Source organism: Somniosus microcephalus, unplaced genomic scaffold (genome assembly GCF_052327205.1).
Source record: "Somniosus microcephalus isolate GS21.2 unplaced genomic scaffold, FLI_Smic_1.0 unresolved_chr9, whole genome shotgun sequence".
Lineage (NCBI taxonomy): Eukaryota > Metazoa > Chordata > Chondrichthyes > Squaliformes > Somniosidae > Somniosus > Somniosus microcephalus.
Window position 1 is genome coordinate 42,420,843 of NW_028225187.1, and position 17,979 is coordinate 42,438,821.

General features: G+C 43.5%; 1 protein-coding gene across 1 annotated transcript in view; it reads right to left on the bottom strand.

The window, feature by feature from the left end:
• LOC147085123 (low affinity immunoglobulin gamma Fc region receptor II-like) overlaps positions 1-17,161 on the bottom strand; it is a 31,637-nt gene extending 14,476 nt beyond the window's left edge. The window contains exons 1-4 of the mRNA XM_085979766.1: positions 17,149-17,161; positions 9,307-9,597; positions 5,513-5,526; positions 3,079-3,370 (exon numbers count right to left, since the gene is read on the bottom strand). Coding sequence (XP_085835892.1) covers positions 3,079-3,370; positions 5,513-5,526; positions 9,307-9,597; positions 17,149-17,161 — 610 coding nt within the window. The remainder of the gene's footprint in view (positions 1-3,078; positions 3,371-5,512; positions 5,527-9,306; positions 9,598-17,148) is intronic.
• Between the last annotated feature and the right edge of the window lie 818 nt (positions 17,162-17,979).

The window sequence follows — 17,979 nt, forward strand, 5'->3', positions numbered from 1 at the left end:
AAAGGGCACTAGATGATATTCTCTGCTTGACTGACTGCTTTGCGTCAGTGACACATTCTACCTCACGCCCGAAATTAAGTTCATTTGACGTGAGTATGATTATATGGGGATGAAATTGAACATGGGCAGAAAATTCAAAGAAAACGTCAGTATGGCACTGTTCGCTTATTTTACGCCCCGTTTGAGATCCAGTTACATTGCGCTCGAAATTCCACTCGGGCGGTGGTGCAGGATCAGCGATATCAGATCGGCCGTCCGTTATATGAAGCTCATGATATTCAATTCCATTGCCGACTGATACCGCCAATATGGCGCCCGTTCTGCGCCAATGCCCGAGTCAAATTTCAAACCCCCATATCCTCACATCTCTCTGTATAGAGGGACTTTTCCTGCTGTCTCCCCTCTAGTATTGTATTTACTACACTTCCTTATAGAACCCTAACTATTGACACTAGTTTGCTTCTATCATGATTTTAAATTTTCATCGAAGCCAACTTCCGTGCTTTCATAATTTAAAAAACATAGGCCCAGAAATTCGGGTCCCCACGGATGAGTACGCACGGGGTACTCACCCGTAGGCCCAATGGAAGTGCCGATTTCGTTCATGCACTGCGCAAGCACGAGAAAACGGAACTTCTGTTCCCTTGAAGGAAGGGGTTCACAGGTGGAATGCGTGCGCCGGAGAGGCAGCGCGTGCGCATCGAACTTACATTTTTTTTTGCAGGTTTCTCCGGGAGGGTAAGTCTCCAGAAATTAAACTTTTAAAAGCAGATGCAAGGCCTGATTTTAACAAGGTAAGTGCTGAATTAATTACAATTAAAATATTTTTTCAACAGTTTTATTATTTTTAAATACTTTAAAGAAAGCTAAGTTTATTTTTAGCCCCGTTAGAAAATGTAATTAATTTTTTCTTAAATTAAATTATTGTTTAAAACAGTTATTTTTCTGCCCTCGCAGCACGTTCCTATGCAGAGCTAGACAGATAGCTAACAACTTGATATCTTCCCATAAAAATCACAAGGCTTGACTTTTCTTGTAAAGCTTTACTGAAAGATTCTTATTGTAAAACTGAAATACAACACAGAAATGGAAGCACACATTAGTATACAAGTGCATAACTGATATGCATACACAAATTTAGGTACGCCTGAGCAACACAGTACATTTGGCATGTAAATTACCAAACACGTGGAAACACAGTTTACTGTGAATACACATTTAGCAAACTGGAAGGCATTCTCTTTAAATTAGCCCTGTACATAGTGCATTAAAAATACAGCTACAAGTTAACCAGCTAGACAGAGAGCGAGCACTTCACGGCTAGCTGTGTAAGTTTGCTTACAGTGAAAAGTTACAAACTAAACATTTTCTGCAACATGCAGTATACACTAATCATCTATAACATTCTCAAGTACTTACAGGCAAATAATATCCAAGACTCAGGCATGGGAACAATACAACTTCCCAGAGCATGTGCCGCTGTAGGTCTGTAGTTTACTTTACTGCACTTACTGTGCTTTACAGCACTTTACTGCACTTTTACTGCAGTTGCTAGGTACCAAATAGCCACTAGGTGGCAGCACACAATGGGAATCGACCCAACTTACGCAAACCCCTGAATTAACTGGAAAACTAACATAAATTGCCACAGAGAGACAGCACAGTTATTTGATGCAATTTATTGTTATTTTAAAAGTGTGATTTAAAAACAAAATATTTGAAGTTTTAGTGATGTTTTGGTGCTTATAGTATTTATAGGTTTGACAGCACTTCCTGTCGAACTTATGAATGAAGCATTCCCTGCTACCATTGGGTCTCCATGGCCCACATGATCCCAGGGGACGCATCGAACTAACTCCGCCCCTGGGATACGCGAGCACTGCACGCTGGCAGTTGGAGGAGGCCCAGGATCGGAATCCCACGTTGGCGGTATCAGTCGGCTGGCACGCTAGGTAAGTGCAGGTCGGGGACTTGCACCCGCGGGAAGCCCCCGACCCGAATTTCTGGGCCATTGTAATTGTAATTTTTATAATGGCCCGCATTTTCCAATCGCAGTGTCCCTGGGATTTTGTGGGCCTTGGGGAGCCAATCACAGAAGGGAATCTCCATTCATACGTTTGACAGGAAGACCTGTCAAATATATGAATGGAGATCAATGAAAAATCATGGCAAAACTTTAAATATATATTTTTTAAAAACACATTTTTAAAATGACTTGTAATTACAATAAATTAAGTATTTTAAACAAAAATTAATTTATTGAGAAAAATAATCCAAGTTCTTTATGGGGCTACAAATAAACTTATCTTTTTTTAAAAGTATTTTAAAATGATAACTCAGTGAAATGTTTTTTTCTTTTTTGAACTCTTATCCTGGTAAAAGCAGGTCTTACTCCTGCAGGTACACAGCGCATACCCACCCGTAGGAATCGGAATATCTGGGCCAATAAAACTAGCCTGTCTATTTGAAGGAATTTTTCATATCTCTATCTCATCATACCAGGCAGCATCACTGTGAATTTGCATTGCGCCTTCTTTAACTTGTCAATGTCATTCAATTTCTGACCTCCTTACTTGGGTGGAGACGACTCATATACTCCGAGTTAGCCTTCCACGCCCACCAGACCATGCATTAAATGGAGCATTGCCCAAGTTAAAATGGGCAAGAAATTCGACTGCTGATTTAGACGGGCGGCATATCCGATTCCGCCGCTTTCAGATCTCTGCCCTGGGGAATTTCTCAGCGAATGGATGTTAAATTCGGGAGCTCTCTGGCGTTTCAACGCTTATAAAGAAAGAGCGTTAAATAACGCTTCCAGCTTTTAATTTGTGACCATTATTTTTGGATAACAGGCGGGGGGGGGGGTGCGGTTCAGCTTCTGCAGACTATGCATAACAAATGGGAACCTTAAGCCAGCAGATAAAAAAACGATCCCCAGTTAACTTTTGCAGCGAAATATGTATATCTCAGTTCGATTTAAAAGGTATTGGTCACCTATATTAACAAGATATGAGCGAAGGAGACAGACATTGAGATACAAGAACACACAACCTCGTTTTGAAATGTGTTGGTCCCTACCTGTCTCCGTAATCGGGACATCTTTACTGAATGGCGAATGCCTCAAATGTCCTGCGACCTTTGTTTGATATCGACAACTGTAATTTCCCTCAGAGCCTTTGCTTCGGGTATTTATGTTGAAGGTCACATTCCGCTCATCACCAGTCACAGTACGAGACTGTACAGGATTTTGTTTCTGATCTTTGTACAAGAGAAATGTACCCCCTCTGGAACGAATGTCACCTTTGCAGGAAATGCCAACATTTTCCCCGTTTGAAACTGCACCGGAATCTGGTTCCATGTAGAAAGTCGGCTGCGGCAGTTCACCTGTATGAAAAATACCGCATGAAATTGTGTGTCAAAAGTCTACTCAATAACATATGAGGCCACTTTTGTGAAAATGGAACAAAATCTGTCGCCTTCATTCCAATGCATACTTCACTTTTTATTACTACTTCAAGAAAAGGACAGATGGGACACAGGGTGAACCAGAATGTGCTGATTTTTTCTATTATGCAAGGTATTTGATTCAGTCTGTTTTTTTCTGCTTTCAATAATGACCTTTGGGTAGCCGCTTACTGAACATCTCCATTCAATCTGCAAAACCCGACCTTCTTTTGGCTCAACGCTTTAAATGACCTCCCATTCCCAGGCCGACGTTCCATTTATCTGATTCTGTTGGAACTCGGATTAATCGGCTTCTGAAAGGTTTTCATGTATAGTTCATTCAGTACACAGCAAATAAATGTTGTTGGCATCATTGGAGAGAGAATGAGAGAGAGAGCGAGAGGGAGATTTCACTTAGCAACAGCCAGTGTTCAAGATTGATGTTTATTGTATTGCCATAATATAAACATCCAATCACCTAACATTGGGCCAGAAATTCGGGTGCCCACAGGTGAGTATGCGCTGGGTACTCACGCGTAGGTCCAACGAAAGTGCCGGTTTTGTGCATGCACCGGAACCAGAACTTCCATTCCCTTGAAGGAAGGAGTTCAGAGGTCAAACGCATGCGCCAGAGAGGCAGTGCGTATGCCTGGAAATTCCGTTTTTTTCCAGGTTTCTCGGGAGGGTAAGTCTCCAGCAGCTACGCTTATAACAAGCAGTCACAAGGCCTGCTTTTAACAAGGTTATGTGGTGAATTAAGTAAAATTAAAACATTTTTCCACAGGTTTATAATTTCTAAATACTTTAACGAAAGGTAAGTTTATTTTTAGCCCCGTTAAAAACTGCAATTACTTTTTTCTAATATTTAAATTATTGTTTAATATAGTTATTTTATGTAATTTATAGTTATTTTAAAAATGTGATGTTTTTTAAATATTTATTTGAAATTTTAGTTAGGTTTTGTGTCCGATCTCTATTCATAGATTTGACAGGTCTTCCTGTCAAATTTAAGAATACAGATTCCCTGCTACGATTGGCTCTCCATGGCCCATGTGATCCCAGAGGACGCTTCGAACTAACTGTGCCCCTGGGATAAGCAAGGACTGCGCGCCGGCAGCTGTAGGAGGCCCAGGATTGCAATCCCACGCGGGCCCACAGCACAATGGCCGGCGCGCTAGGTGAGTGCAGGTCGGGGGCTTGCACCTGCGGGAAGCCTCCGACCCGAATTTCTGGCATTGCAAACTAATCAATGGGATGTTGATGTACGAGAATTGTAAAGTTGTATGCATGCAAGACGTCTGAAGTACAGTGCAAAGATCAGTAACTACTGAATGTTGATGTATGAGAAATGTCAACTTGTGTGGGTATGAATCGGCTGAAGGAAAATGCATTGACTGGAGGCTACCAAATAAGGCCAGACCACTTCTAATTTGATACAATGAACAGTGTATAAAAAAGGAAGCATGTGTGTTAAATTTTGAGAAAAAGAGAGAAACCTATTTGAGTGCACGCTTACTCTCGGAACTGCTGACAACTCTCTGCTTGTGAACTATGTTACACTCTGAGGAAATTATACTCCATGTTTAGATTGATTTTTAATTTAATGTAGAAAAAAATAAAGTGATAAATAATCATAACACTGAAAAACAGAAGACTGTTTAAGAACAGATGCCTGTATACTTTTAATACTTCAGGCTCTCATTTATGTTCCCTGATACCGACAGTGCAAACACTCTCAGTAATCAGAGCATTGATATTAGCATTCCTACACCCTATAATCTCCAGCGTTTCCTAAACGATACTGCCTGGTTAAAAATCACACAGTGAATTGCATTTGTTGCTGGTATTCATTTTTTTGCAAGCATAGTAAAATTTAAACAGGTTCTAAATAACCAACATGCACAGTGGTGCTCGTGGTATCCAGTAGACGGTTTGAAATTGCATATCAGCCTCTCAAAATACGATTACCCTTTTCTCCCAGGTAAAAATAATATTAAGCGTAAAACAGATATGTGGCCAACTTGGGGCAACTCATTGTCACGTCCCATAAGCTGTGCAATTACTGTACTAAAAACAAAGATTCTAGCAAAGTGGCAAAGGCTAAATAGATTGTAAACTGGGTTACAAATTAAAAATGTGGGTTCTGCGCATTTATGTTGTGACAGAGGTAGATCCAGCTAGCCGAAAATTATAAGAATGGGACATTTTTGATCTGTTAGTTAGATAAGCATTTCTTGTGCAGCCGTAAGCCCACAGCCACACCAGCAGCTGCGAGAGCCAAAAGGTGCCATTCCGGGCCTGGGAAGTAAGTCTTATTAATTGCATATCATCTTGAATTTACTCTTGTCATAGTGAAAGCGGAGGTAGTTGAGGTACTGGATGTGCTAAAAATTGATAAGAAGGTGGCACTAGAATGGCTGGCTGTGCTTAAAGTAGATAAGGCACGAGGACCAGATGGGATGTAGCCTAGGGTGCTGAGGGAAGTAAAGGTGGAAATTGAGGAGGCACTGGCCACAATCTTCCAATCCTCCTTAGCTCCGGGGGTTGTGCCAGAGGACTGGAGAATTAAAAAATCAAATTAAAATGTAAGGATAAATCCAGCAACTACAGGCCAGTAAGTTTAAACTCGGTGGTGGGGAAACTTTTAGAAACGATCATCAGGGACAAAATTAACAGTCATTTGGACAAGTGTGGGTTAACTAAGGCAAGCCAGCATGGATTTGTTAAAGGCAAATCGTGCCTAACTAATTTGATTGTGATTTTGATGAGGTAACAGAGAGGGTTGATTTGGGCAATGCGGTGGATGTAGTGGACATGGACTTACAAAAGGCGCTGGTTAAAGTGACAAATAAGAGGCTTGCCAACAAAGTTGAAGCCCATGGAATATAAGGGACAGTGGCAGCATGGACACGAAGTTGGCTAAGTGAAAGGAAACAGAGAGTTGTGGTGAACAGTTGTCTGCGGGATGGAGGGAGGTATATATTGCTGTTCACGAGGTTATTGCTGCAAGGACCACAGCTTTTCTTGATTTGTATTGATGACTAGGACTTGTGTACAGGGCGCAATTTCAAAATTTGCAGATGACACAAAACTTGGATATATAGTGAACAGTGAGGAGGATAGTGATAAACTTCAAGAGGACAAAGACAGGCTGGTGGAATGGACGGTCACGTGGCAGATGAAATTTAACGCAGCAAATTGTGAACTGATACATTTTGGTGTGAATAACAAGGAGAGGCAATTTAAATTAAAGGGTACAGTTCTAAAGAGGGCTCAGGAACAGAGAGACCCGGGGGTCTATGTGCATTCATCATTGAAGGAGGCAGGTCAGAAACATAGAAACATAGAAGATAGGAGCAGGAGTAGGCCATTCAGCCCCTCGAGCCTGCTCCTCCATTCAATGAGATCATGGCTGATCATCCAAATTCAGTACCCTGTCCCTGCTTTCTTCCCATATCCCTTGATCCCTTTAGCCTTAAGAAATATATCCAACTCCTTCTTGAATATATTTAATGAATTGACCTCTACTGCCTTCTGTGGTAGAGAATTCCACAGGTTCACCACTCTCTGGGTGAAGAAATTCCTCCTCATTTCTGTCCTAAATGGCCTACCCCTTATTCTTAGACTGTGACCCCTGGTTCTGGACTCCCCCGCCATCGGGAACATCCTTCCTGCATCTAGTCTGTCTAGTCCTGCTGGAATTTTATAAGTTTCAATGAGATCCCCTCTCATGCTTCTAAACTCCAGCGAGTACAAGCTCAATTGTCCCAATCTCTCCTCATACGTCATTCCTGCCATCCCAGGTATCAGCTAAACTCCTTCCATGGCAAGAACATCCTTCCTCAGATAAGGCGACCAAAACGGCATACAATACTCAAGGTGCGGTCTCACGAAGGCCCTGAACAGTTGCAGCAAGATATCCTTGTTCCTGTACTCAAACCCTCTCGCTACAAAGGCCAACATATCATTTGCCTTCTTAACCACCTGCTGCACCTGCATGCTTACCTTCAGCGACTGGTGCACAAGGACACCCAGGCCTCGTCGAACTTCCCCTTCTCCCAATCTATTGCCATTCAGATAAGAATCTGCCTTCCTGTTTTTGCCACCAAAGTGGATAACCTCACATTTATCCACGTTATATTGCATCTGCCATGCTTTTGCCCAATCACCCAACCTGTCCAAATCATACTGGAGTTTCTCTGTATCCTCCTCACAGCACACACGCCCACCCAGCTCTGTGTCATCTGCAAATTTGGAGATATTACATCTAGTTCCCTCGTCTAGATCATTAATATATATTGTGAATAGCAGGAGCCCTGGGACCGATCCCTGCGGTAGCCCACTCGTCACTGCCTGCCACTTGGAAAAAGACCCGTTTGTTCCAACTCTTTGCTATCTGTCGGGCAACCAGTTCTCTATCCAAGTCAATACCTTGCCCCCAATCCCATGTGCCTTAACTTACAAGCTAATCTCTTATGCGGGACCTTATCGAAAGCCTTCTGAAAGCCCAAATACACGACATCCACTGGTTCTCCCTTATTTATATTACCAGTTACACCCTCAAAACATTCCAGTAGATTAGTCTAGCACGATTTACCTTTTGTAAATCCATGTTGACTTTGTCGGATCCTGTCACTGTTTTCCAAGTGCTCTGCTATTACATCTTTTATAATGGACTCCAGCATTTTCCCTACTACCGATGTCAGGTAATTCCCCATTTTCTCTCTACCATCTTTTCTGAATAATGGGGTAACATTAGCTACCCTCCAATCCATGGCTACTATTCCAGATTCCATCGAATGTTGGAAGATGATCTGCAATGCATCTATTATTCCTAGGGCCACTTCCTTATGTACCCTAGGATGTAGATTATCAGGTTGAGAAAGCATTTAAAAAGGCTTACGAATCCTGAGATTTATCAGGAGAGGCATAAGAGTACAAAAGTAAACAAATTATGATGAACCATTAAAAAACACAGTTACGGCCTCAATTCGAGTATTGTGTCCACATCTGGGCCCCGCACTTTGGGAAGGATGTGAAGATATTAGAGAGGGCGCAGGAAAAATTTACAACAATAGTTCAAAGGATGAGGGATTTCAATTACGTGGATAGACTGGAGAAGCTGGGGTTGTTCTCCATAGAGAAGGGAAGTTTGAGAGGAGATTTGATAGTGGTGTTCAAAATCACGAGGGGTCCAGACAGAGTAGATAGAGAGAAACTGTTCCCATTGGTGGAATGCTCGAGAACCAGAATTAAGGTGATTGGCAGAGGAACCGGAGGCGAAATGAGGGAAAGCTTTTTTTTACGCCACGGCTGGTTAAGATCTGAAAAGCACTGCCTGAAAGGGTGGAGGAAGCAGACTCAAAATGGCTTTCAAAATGACGTGGCTTTCAAAATGGAATTGGATAAGTAACTGAAGGAAAAAAGATGGCAGGGCTACGGGGAAAGGGCGGGGTGAGTGGGAATAGATGAAATGCTCTTTCAGAGAGCCGACAGGGGCTCGACGGGCCGAATGACCTCCTTCTGTGCTGTAATCATTCTAAGGTTCTACTGTGAAATAATATAACCTTGTAGAAAAGTTATATAAAATGATGTTAATAGTGCATGTACTAAACTTGTTAATAGAAAAAAAAATCGTGTGTGAATTACAAACGGAGTTATTGTCGCCGGACAACCCTTTGTTGTGACGGGAACCATTAAGAAATCCACTCACACCATGTAAAGTGGTTGGGTTTGAAATCGAACACCCAAGATCCAATGTAACTGCAGCCCAAGTGTCCTTCTGTTCCACTGGATCGTTTCATTGCTGAGTAAGCACAAATTGTTCTAATCCCATTGGGAGAATAGGTTCTGTTAACATACCTCGAATAATTAACTGAACAGGGTTGCTCGGTTGTGAAGATCTCCATTGTCCATTCTCCGAGTGTAGACATTCACATGTGTAAATGTCATCAAAGCCATGATCTGCGGTGAAATCAAATGAGGTATAACATTGTCCTTTAGCAGCAACATGTTCCGTGAATAAACCTTGCCTTTGGTAATAACAGTTCATTGTGAGGGGACACTGACAGCGACAAGTCATAGTTATTTTCTCTCCGTATACAATGACTTCATATGGTGGATTCACAGAGAAGATTGGCTTCGGTAAATCATCTGAGGAAAGCGCAGTCAAAAGAGTTTAAACACCGAAAAGCTTCAATCAATTAACATCGATATTATTATTGTAATAAGCTAAGTTCAACCTGTCCTTTACCAGTGTATGCCCCTCGAACAGAAATGATAAAAGTTTCAGGAGATAGCGAGCTCTCCGCTTTCTAGATCATTGGAATTAATGAGCAATTTTTTAATTACTGTAACAGTGACATGATGTTTCAAACAACATAACAAGAAAATGCAACTGCAGTCTTTTTAAAAACTGGTAAATTAGGTGGATTAGCGCCTCCCGTTAGCACCCACAGGGGCAGACCAGGCTGTTTTTACTGCACCCCGCTCCCCGGTGGTCTAGCAGGGCCCCGATGCCTGCGGCACTAGGTTCCACCCTATTAATCAGGGGAGGAATCCTGCAATGAGGCAGCGGTATGCTCCAACGCATGTGGCGCTGTTGCACGTAGCCCCCCGATCTTCAGTTATGGTGCCCCAAGAAGGAGGTGGGGCACTTCCAGTCACTCTCCACATTCTGCTTGGGACACTACTAATGAATTTCTGGCGGGGGGGGTGCTAACATTTATGGGGCGCTACAATCAGTGCCGGTGACTTTGACATCCCAAAATGGTCGCCAACAAATTGATCCACCCAATTACTGAACATCAGGTGCTGCGTATAACGGGCGGCCGATCCCATGCTGCCCATTTTGCGCCCCGCCCAAGACAAATATCTAGACCATAATAATAGTGATGGACAGTGATAATAAGTAACATTTTACAAAATGCGTACAAGCCGTAATTGCCTTTCAAGTAAGTGCAATTTTTTTTGGAATATCAGAATTTAAGAAACAATTGCGGAAAGTTGCACAATAATTCCTGCAAAGATCAATGCGCCCTGGAGTTAAATGAAATCCCAACTATCAAATATTAATTTCAGCTAACTGATGGCTATATTAATGAATTGACTATTCATTTTAATGTCGCATACTTACATATTATTTTCTGTCCGAACAACGTCTGGAAATGAACTGAAAGAGAAAAAAATGGATCAATGAAAAGTTTTGCCCATCAATAGCCTGTGGACCTGTCGCATTAACCAACAGCTCCCAGAGCTCGCATGTTATCACTTCCGAAATTGCCATCAGACTTTCTACCCTAGATATATGTGTACCTTTATAATTCAGTACAGGTAAGGTACAAAATTCAAATTGACTCTAAATTATCAAACATAACAAGCATAATTATATTACTACACAATTAAACAGAACGTATACACCGAGAAAAACATTTTGAAATGTCACTTTGTGTTGCGTAGTGGATATAAATGTTAATACATTTTGGTCTAGACTATTAGAAAGAAGGAAGGAAAGAAAGAAAGAAAGAAAGAAAGAAAAAATCAGACGGAAGGAAAGAAAGAAAGAAAGATCATAAAAACATAAGAAAATAAGAAATAGGAGCAGAAGTCGGCCAATTGGCCCCTCGAGCCGGCTCCGCCATTTAATAAGATCATGGCTGATCCAATCTTGCCCTCAACAACACTTCACCGCTCTCTCCCCATACCCCTTGGCTCCCCTGTAGTTCAAATGTCTGTCAATCTCCGCCTTGAATATATTCAATGACTCCGCTTCCACAGCTCCCTGGGGTAGAGAATTCCAAAGATTCACGACCCTCTGAGAATAAATTCCTCCTCATCTCCATCTTAAATGGGCGACCACTTATTCTGAAACTATGCCCCCTAGTTCTAGATACCCCCATTAGAGGAAACATCCTCTCAGCATCCAACCTGTCAATCCCCCTCAGAATCTTATATGTTTCAATAAGATCACCTCTCATTCTTCTTAACTCCAACGTGTATAGGCCCAACCTGCTCAAACATTTGTCAAGAGAGAGAAGGAAAGAAAGTAAGAAAGAAAGAAAGAAAGAAAGAAAGAAAGAAACAGAGTTAAAGTTTTAGGTATATAAATGTAATGAGAACTAGCAGATATTAGAGATGAAGAGTGTTAAGTCTGTGTGTCCCAGTTATGCTTATTATAAATCACTGGACACAGAGCACAAGAATAACTTTTAACAGGTCTTTACTATTCAGAGGTCAGGGCTGAACTGCCCAGCAAATCCCTACACAACGTTTATATACCAGTGTGGTCACCACCGGTATTACAGTATACAGCATCCAAGAGAATGTAGTACATCGCTTAAGGTAGTTCTCTTAAGGTGGAACAGGTTACATACACCACAATCCTCTCTTTTTAGCTTAACAGTTATATCACCATTTAACATAACATAATAACATATAGACATATATATATATACAACTTCATGCAAAACAGTTCAAAGATTCAGTCTCTGAGGAGGCCTCCTGATTCGAGTTGGATAACGCCTTTCAGGGGTCTCTGTTTCTCGTTGCTGGGGTGACTCATCTAGTTGACCTCTTATGGATTGGACATCATCCTCAGGTACATTCACTTCTGAGGTAGATGCTTCAGGTTCACTAACTTCTTCCACGGTTGTCTCTGCCGTAACCCTGGGTTCGACACTTGTTCTCGATTCTACCAGTTGGTCAGCATGACGCCGTATTACATTTTCACCAATATCTACCGTGTACATCAGGGGTCCTTGTCTGGCCCGAATTGTTCCAGATTGCCATTTCTCGTATTTATAGTCCCGGGCTAACACTGGTTGTCCTATTTCGAAACTCCGAGTGGTCTTGTTATTTATATGCTGGAACTGTTTGTTTTCAACTTCCCTCCGCACATTTGGTTTTAACAAGTCCAACATGGACCGCAACCTCCTGTTATAGAACATCATGGCAGGACTTTGGTTTGTCACTGCATGAGTGGCGTTTCGATATGCCAGTAGGAATTTGTCCACCTTGTGTTGTAGTGGAATCTGATCTTCGCTCATGGCCTTTATTGCTTTTTTGAACGTTTGTACAAATCTCTCAGCCAACCCGTTTGTAGCCGGATGATATGGGGCAGAGGTATAATGTTTCACCCCATTCTTCTTCATGAATTTCTGGAATTCTTCTGACACGAACTGCGGTCCGTTGTCTGATCATATTTGTTCTGGCAATCCATTTCAGGCAAATATCGTTCTTAGCACCACGATCGTCTTTTCCGAGGTAGTGGTAGTCATCTTAATCACTTCTGGCCATTTAGAATGTGCGTCCACCGCAATTAAAAACAAGGAGTCCATGAATGGACCAGCAAAGTCAATATGTAACCATTGCCATGGGGTTGAAGGCCATTCCCATGGATGCAGCGGTGCAATCGCAGGTGCATTTTGCACTTTTTGGCACCCTGAGCAGCTTTTCGTCAGATCCTCTATCTGTTGTTCGATACCCGGCCACCACACATAAGCCCTTGCAAGGCTTATCATCTTGACTCCCCCCAGATGACCTTCATGCAGTTCCTTTAGAACTCTCTCTCTTAACTTAGGCGGAATAATCACCCTTGTTCCATACATCAATGTTCCTTGACAGACGGACAGCTGTTCTCGTCTTGCTGAGAATGCCGGTAACTGTGGATCACCATGTGCTGGCCATCCCTTCACTGTCACTTCGTAGGCCCGGGACAGTGTCGGGTCATTCCTGGTTTCTCTTTCAATACTTGCATTGGTGACTGGTAAACATTCGATGAAGGTTGAGTGAAATAACTCAACAGGGCAGAGTCAACCATCGGTGCCTTCTCCTCTGTAGGTAGTGGCAGGCGCGACAGCCCATCAGCATTACCATGCTGCTTTGTACCTTTGAATTCGATCTGATATTGATGTGCCCCTAGGAAAGGGACCATCTCTGGAGTCTCTATGCTGTCATCACCGAAACACCCTTCTTAGGGTTAAAAATGGATCCCAACGGCTGGTGGTCTGTCAGAAGCGTAAATTTTTGGCCCTGCAGGTAATGATTAAACTTCTTTACTCCCCACACAAGGCTGAGAGCCTCCCTATCTATCTGAGCATAGTTGCGCTCAGCGGAGGTCAATGATCTGGATGCGAACGCAACTGGCCTCTCCAGGCCATTTGGCAACTTGTGTGAGAGTACTGCCCCAATACCATATGGAGAAGCATCACAAGCCAAACGAATAGGCAGCGTTGGGTTGAAGTGAGCCAACACTTCCTCTGAGGTGATCAATGCCTTGCATTTGAGAAAGGCCCTCTTACAGTCCTCGCTCCACTTCCATGGTACTCCCTTCTGCAAAAGAGCATTCAGCGGGTGCAGCACCGTGGATAAATTTGGCAGAAACTTATGGTAATAGTTAATCAACCCTAGGAACGACCTCAACTGGGATACATTATCCGGAGCGGGAGCCTTCAAAGCAGCTTCGATCTTGTCAGGAGAATTATGAAGCCCCTCCTGGTCAATGACATGACCACAGTACGAGATCCACTTCTGAAAGAACTCACATTTCTGGCGATTAACTCGAAGTCCATTTTCTTTCAATCTGGTGAGCACCAGTTCCAAATTTGCAAGGTTTTCCTCGTCATCATCTCCTGTAATCAGAATATCGTCCAGGTAACATTGTGTGCCTGGAATTCCCTGTAATACCTGCTCCATGGCCCTCTGCCAAATTGCTGGAGCCGATGCCACTCCAAAAACCAGTCCATTATACCGGTGCAAGCCTCTTTGCGTGTTGATCATGAGATACTGGCGTGACTCTTCCTCAACTTCCATCTGTAAGTACGCCTGCGCCAGGTCTATCTTGGTGAAGTGTTTCCCGCCAGACAATGAAGCGACGATATCCTCAATCCGCGGAAACGGATACTGCACCGTGTGAAGCACCGGATTAACAGTGATCTTGAAATCTCCACAGATGCGAACCTTCCCCGGTTCCCCTGGCTTGTTGCTCGATGAACACTTCATGACGGGAACAATGGGCGTGGCCCACTCACTCCAGTCTACCTTAGACAGTACTCCTGAATGTTCTAGCCCTTCCAGCTCAGCTTCCACAGCAGGTCGTATCGCACAAGGTACCGGTCTGGCTTTGAAAAATTTCGGGTTTACATGTTCTTCAACCTTGATGTTTGCCTTAATTCCTCTCAGTGTTCCCAGTCCCTGTTGGAACACCTCTTTAGCATCGACCAATATTCTGGACAATCGTTTAGGTTTGACATCTTTTTTACCGGAATCTACCATTAGTGCTTTTAAGGAATGCCAGTCCATATTTATTTTCCTAATCCACTCCCGTCCCAGTAGTGGTGGACCTCCCTCAGGTAGCACATATAAGTCCATTCCTCAGCTTCCTTTGCCCTTGAGGACCACCTTTACCTCTATCTTCCAAATGGGGTATACTCTTTGCCCCGTGTATGTTTTCAATACAATCTCCTTATCCCGTAGGGGAATATGTGGGAATAACCTTTTGTAATCTTGCTTATTCATGACCGTCAATGCCGATCCAGTGTCCAATTCCATCTTCACTTGGACTCCTGCTATCTGAAGTGTGACCCAGATTGTTTGTAGGTCTGCGTCATTACCAACATTGTGTACTCTTAGACTACCCAGTTCATTACTGCTGGAGTCTGAATTTGACTTCTGTTCGTTCGAACTGTTCTCTGTCACCTTGTGTACCTTTCTGTACTTTTCCTGCGGTGACTTTTTGTTGCTGGTCTTCTTTCCTGACCGGCATGCTTTAGCTATGTGACCATGCCTGCCACATTTTCTGCATTCCTGATTTTTGAACCAGCACTGGTTCTGATCGTGCGTTGTCTTTCCACAACGATAACATTTTACTCTACCCAAGACCATTTGATTGGTGCTGAGTTCCGGTGACCATAGCTGCATTTCTGCAGTGCCTCTCGCTGCGGCTTCGTGCGATGCTGCAATAGTGACAGCTTTATCAAGCGTAAGATCATTCTCCTCAAGCAGTCGCTTTTGTGTTCCTTCTTTTAACAATCCACACACAAATTTATCCTTCAGCGCATCTGCTAGTCCTGTTCCAAACTGACAGTACTTTGATAGCTTATGCAGTTCAATTAAAAATTCAGCGTTGCTTTCGTCTTTCAGCTGCGTTCTTCTGTAAAATTTAAATCGTTCCGCTATCATCAGCGGCGTGGGGTTTAAATGATTTTTCAGGACAGTAACAATATTCGCAAAAGTCTGATCCGCTGGTTTATCTGGTGATAGAAGGTGCTTCAATAGCCCGTATGTCTTCGCACCCATTGAGCTTAATAAGGTTAGTGCTTTCTCATCATCTGGTACCTTATTTGCTTTACAATATACTTCCATGCGTTCTACAAACGTGGTCCAATCTTCGATATCGCTATCAAAGGTATTAATGTTCCCATGTTTAGGCATCCTTGCAAGCTTTTAAATTTTTCTTTTTCTCAAAATGGTGGCTTCCCGCGCTTGTCTTCTTCCCCCGCCTACTAAAATGGCGGCTTCCCGCGCTTGGCTGTCTTTCCCGCGCTCGTCTTCTTCCCCCGCCGACTACAATGGTGGATTCCCGCGTTTGCCTTCTTCCCCCGCTGGCTGCAATGGCGATTGTCGTGCTGCTGCCGTTCTCGCCTCCCCAGCGGTTCTCAATTCCCCGACGCTGCTTTTACTCCCCCGCGGTTCCCGTGGGCATTCACGCTTCCCCTGCTGTTGCGCCTCTCAGCCCCGCATGCAGCCCGGTCCTTTACACCGGCTGCGTTTGAGTTCTCCGCGGCTCTCGTGCCTTAAGCTGCCACAGTCGCTGTGCCTCTTGGCCTCGATTGCAGCCCGGCCCTTTTCACCGGCTGTGGTCGAGTTCTCCACCCTTTTTCCTCCATTTTCCCTCCCCCACTCCAGTCAACGTGGCCGATGTTCTGCTCGTGTCGCTGATCGGCTTACCCACCACCGTGGTAGAAGGGATGATCACTGCCTGTCACTGATGGAGGGCTTCGTGATCAGAATTTTTCTTTTTAACCCGGGTTCTCGATGCCTCCCGTGCGATGGTGCTCAGCAGGATGATGAGGGCGGATGCTTCTTCTCGACGCCCATTCTGAGGACGAAGCTGCCTTGGATGTAAAACTGCTGCAGGGTAAGATCGGACTCATCGCCACTGTTAAGTCTGTGTGTCCCAGTTATGCTTATTATAAATCACTGGACACAGACCACAAGAATAACTTTTAACAGGTCTTTACTATTTGGAGGTCAGGGCTGAACTGCCCAGCAAATCCCTACACAACGTTTATATACCTGTGTGGTCACCACCGGTATTACAGTATACAGCAGCCAAGAGAAAGTAGTACATCTCTTAAGGTAGTTCTCTTAAGGTGGAACAGGTTACATACACCACAAAGAGCATTGATAATAAATATCCGGCCCCCTTGGGAGTCTAACTACCTTCCGTCTGCCAAATTGCCGATCCAGGACAAGCCTCTGCACTTTGAACAGGGCAAGCCTCTGAACCACATGAATCCCTGGAATACATGGTCCTCCTTGCATTTCGTAGTGGAGAGGCCCAGGATCGCAATCCTCGGCACCTACAGAGCCAACAGGTTAATGCGTAGATTTATCCTGATCGGAGACATCCGCACGCATGAACCCTCCGATCGGAAATTCAGGGCCAATGTGTCTTTGACTTATGTTTATAACAGCCTCACATACCTTCTCCTTTCATCCTTTAATAGGCTTTTAGAATGTACGATAAGATTGTTCAGATCATGAGAAACATCTGTGTGATTTTGTTTAAGCTGCTAGAGCACATCATCCAGTTTGCATCCTGTGAATTGCTATTTCATGTATTTAAAATGTCAATGAAATGTCGAATATGATCAAATATGCATATTAGAAAAAAACAGCTGCATGCTGAACCCTGTGTCGGCAGTTCCTCAATTCAAGCATTTTGCGGAACTCTCTATTTGAACTTTTCATTGACGTAAAGATCTTCGAGTAGTTAATGTTACCAGACAGTACACCCATGCCCACTGATCCCAAGAACAACTGAGAGAGGAAACATGTTCTAATTAGATTCGTGCACACTGTGCGGATCCTTCCAAAATACCGAGATATTGTGTTTTGGTAATTGCCTTTGTCATTGGTTTGGGGATAACGGATATGATGTGAATGTTGCTGCAGTAACCGAGATTGCAACACAGACATCACGTTAGCTGAAGTCACTAATTAGGGCACTGGGTTAACATTAGTCAAGTTGTCACGAAAAGGAACGTATAACTTCCCTTATTCGTTATGTTGGATTGGGGTAGGGATTAGGGAGGGCAGAGTATCCGAAAGTGGAGAGAGCGAAGGAGGCAGAACAACAGGAGGGCGCGGTCATGGAGGGAGAGCGAGAAAAGTAAAAGGGGAGAGAAAGTGGAAAAAGAAATGAATGGCTCGGGTCCGGACTGCCAGTCAATGTGCTCACGGGAATAGACACAGGGGGACAACCTGTGGAATAATGCAAAAGGTGATAGATGCACATATCGATATAGACACAGA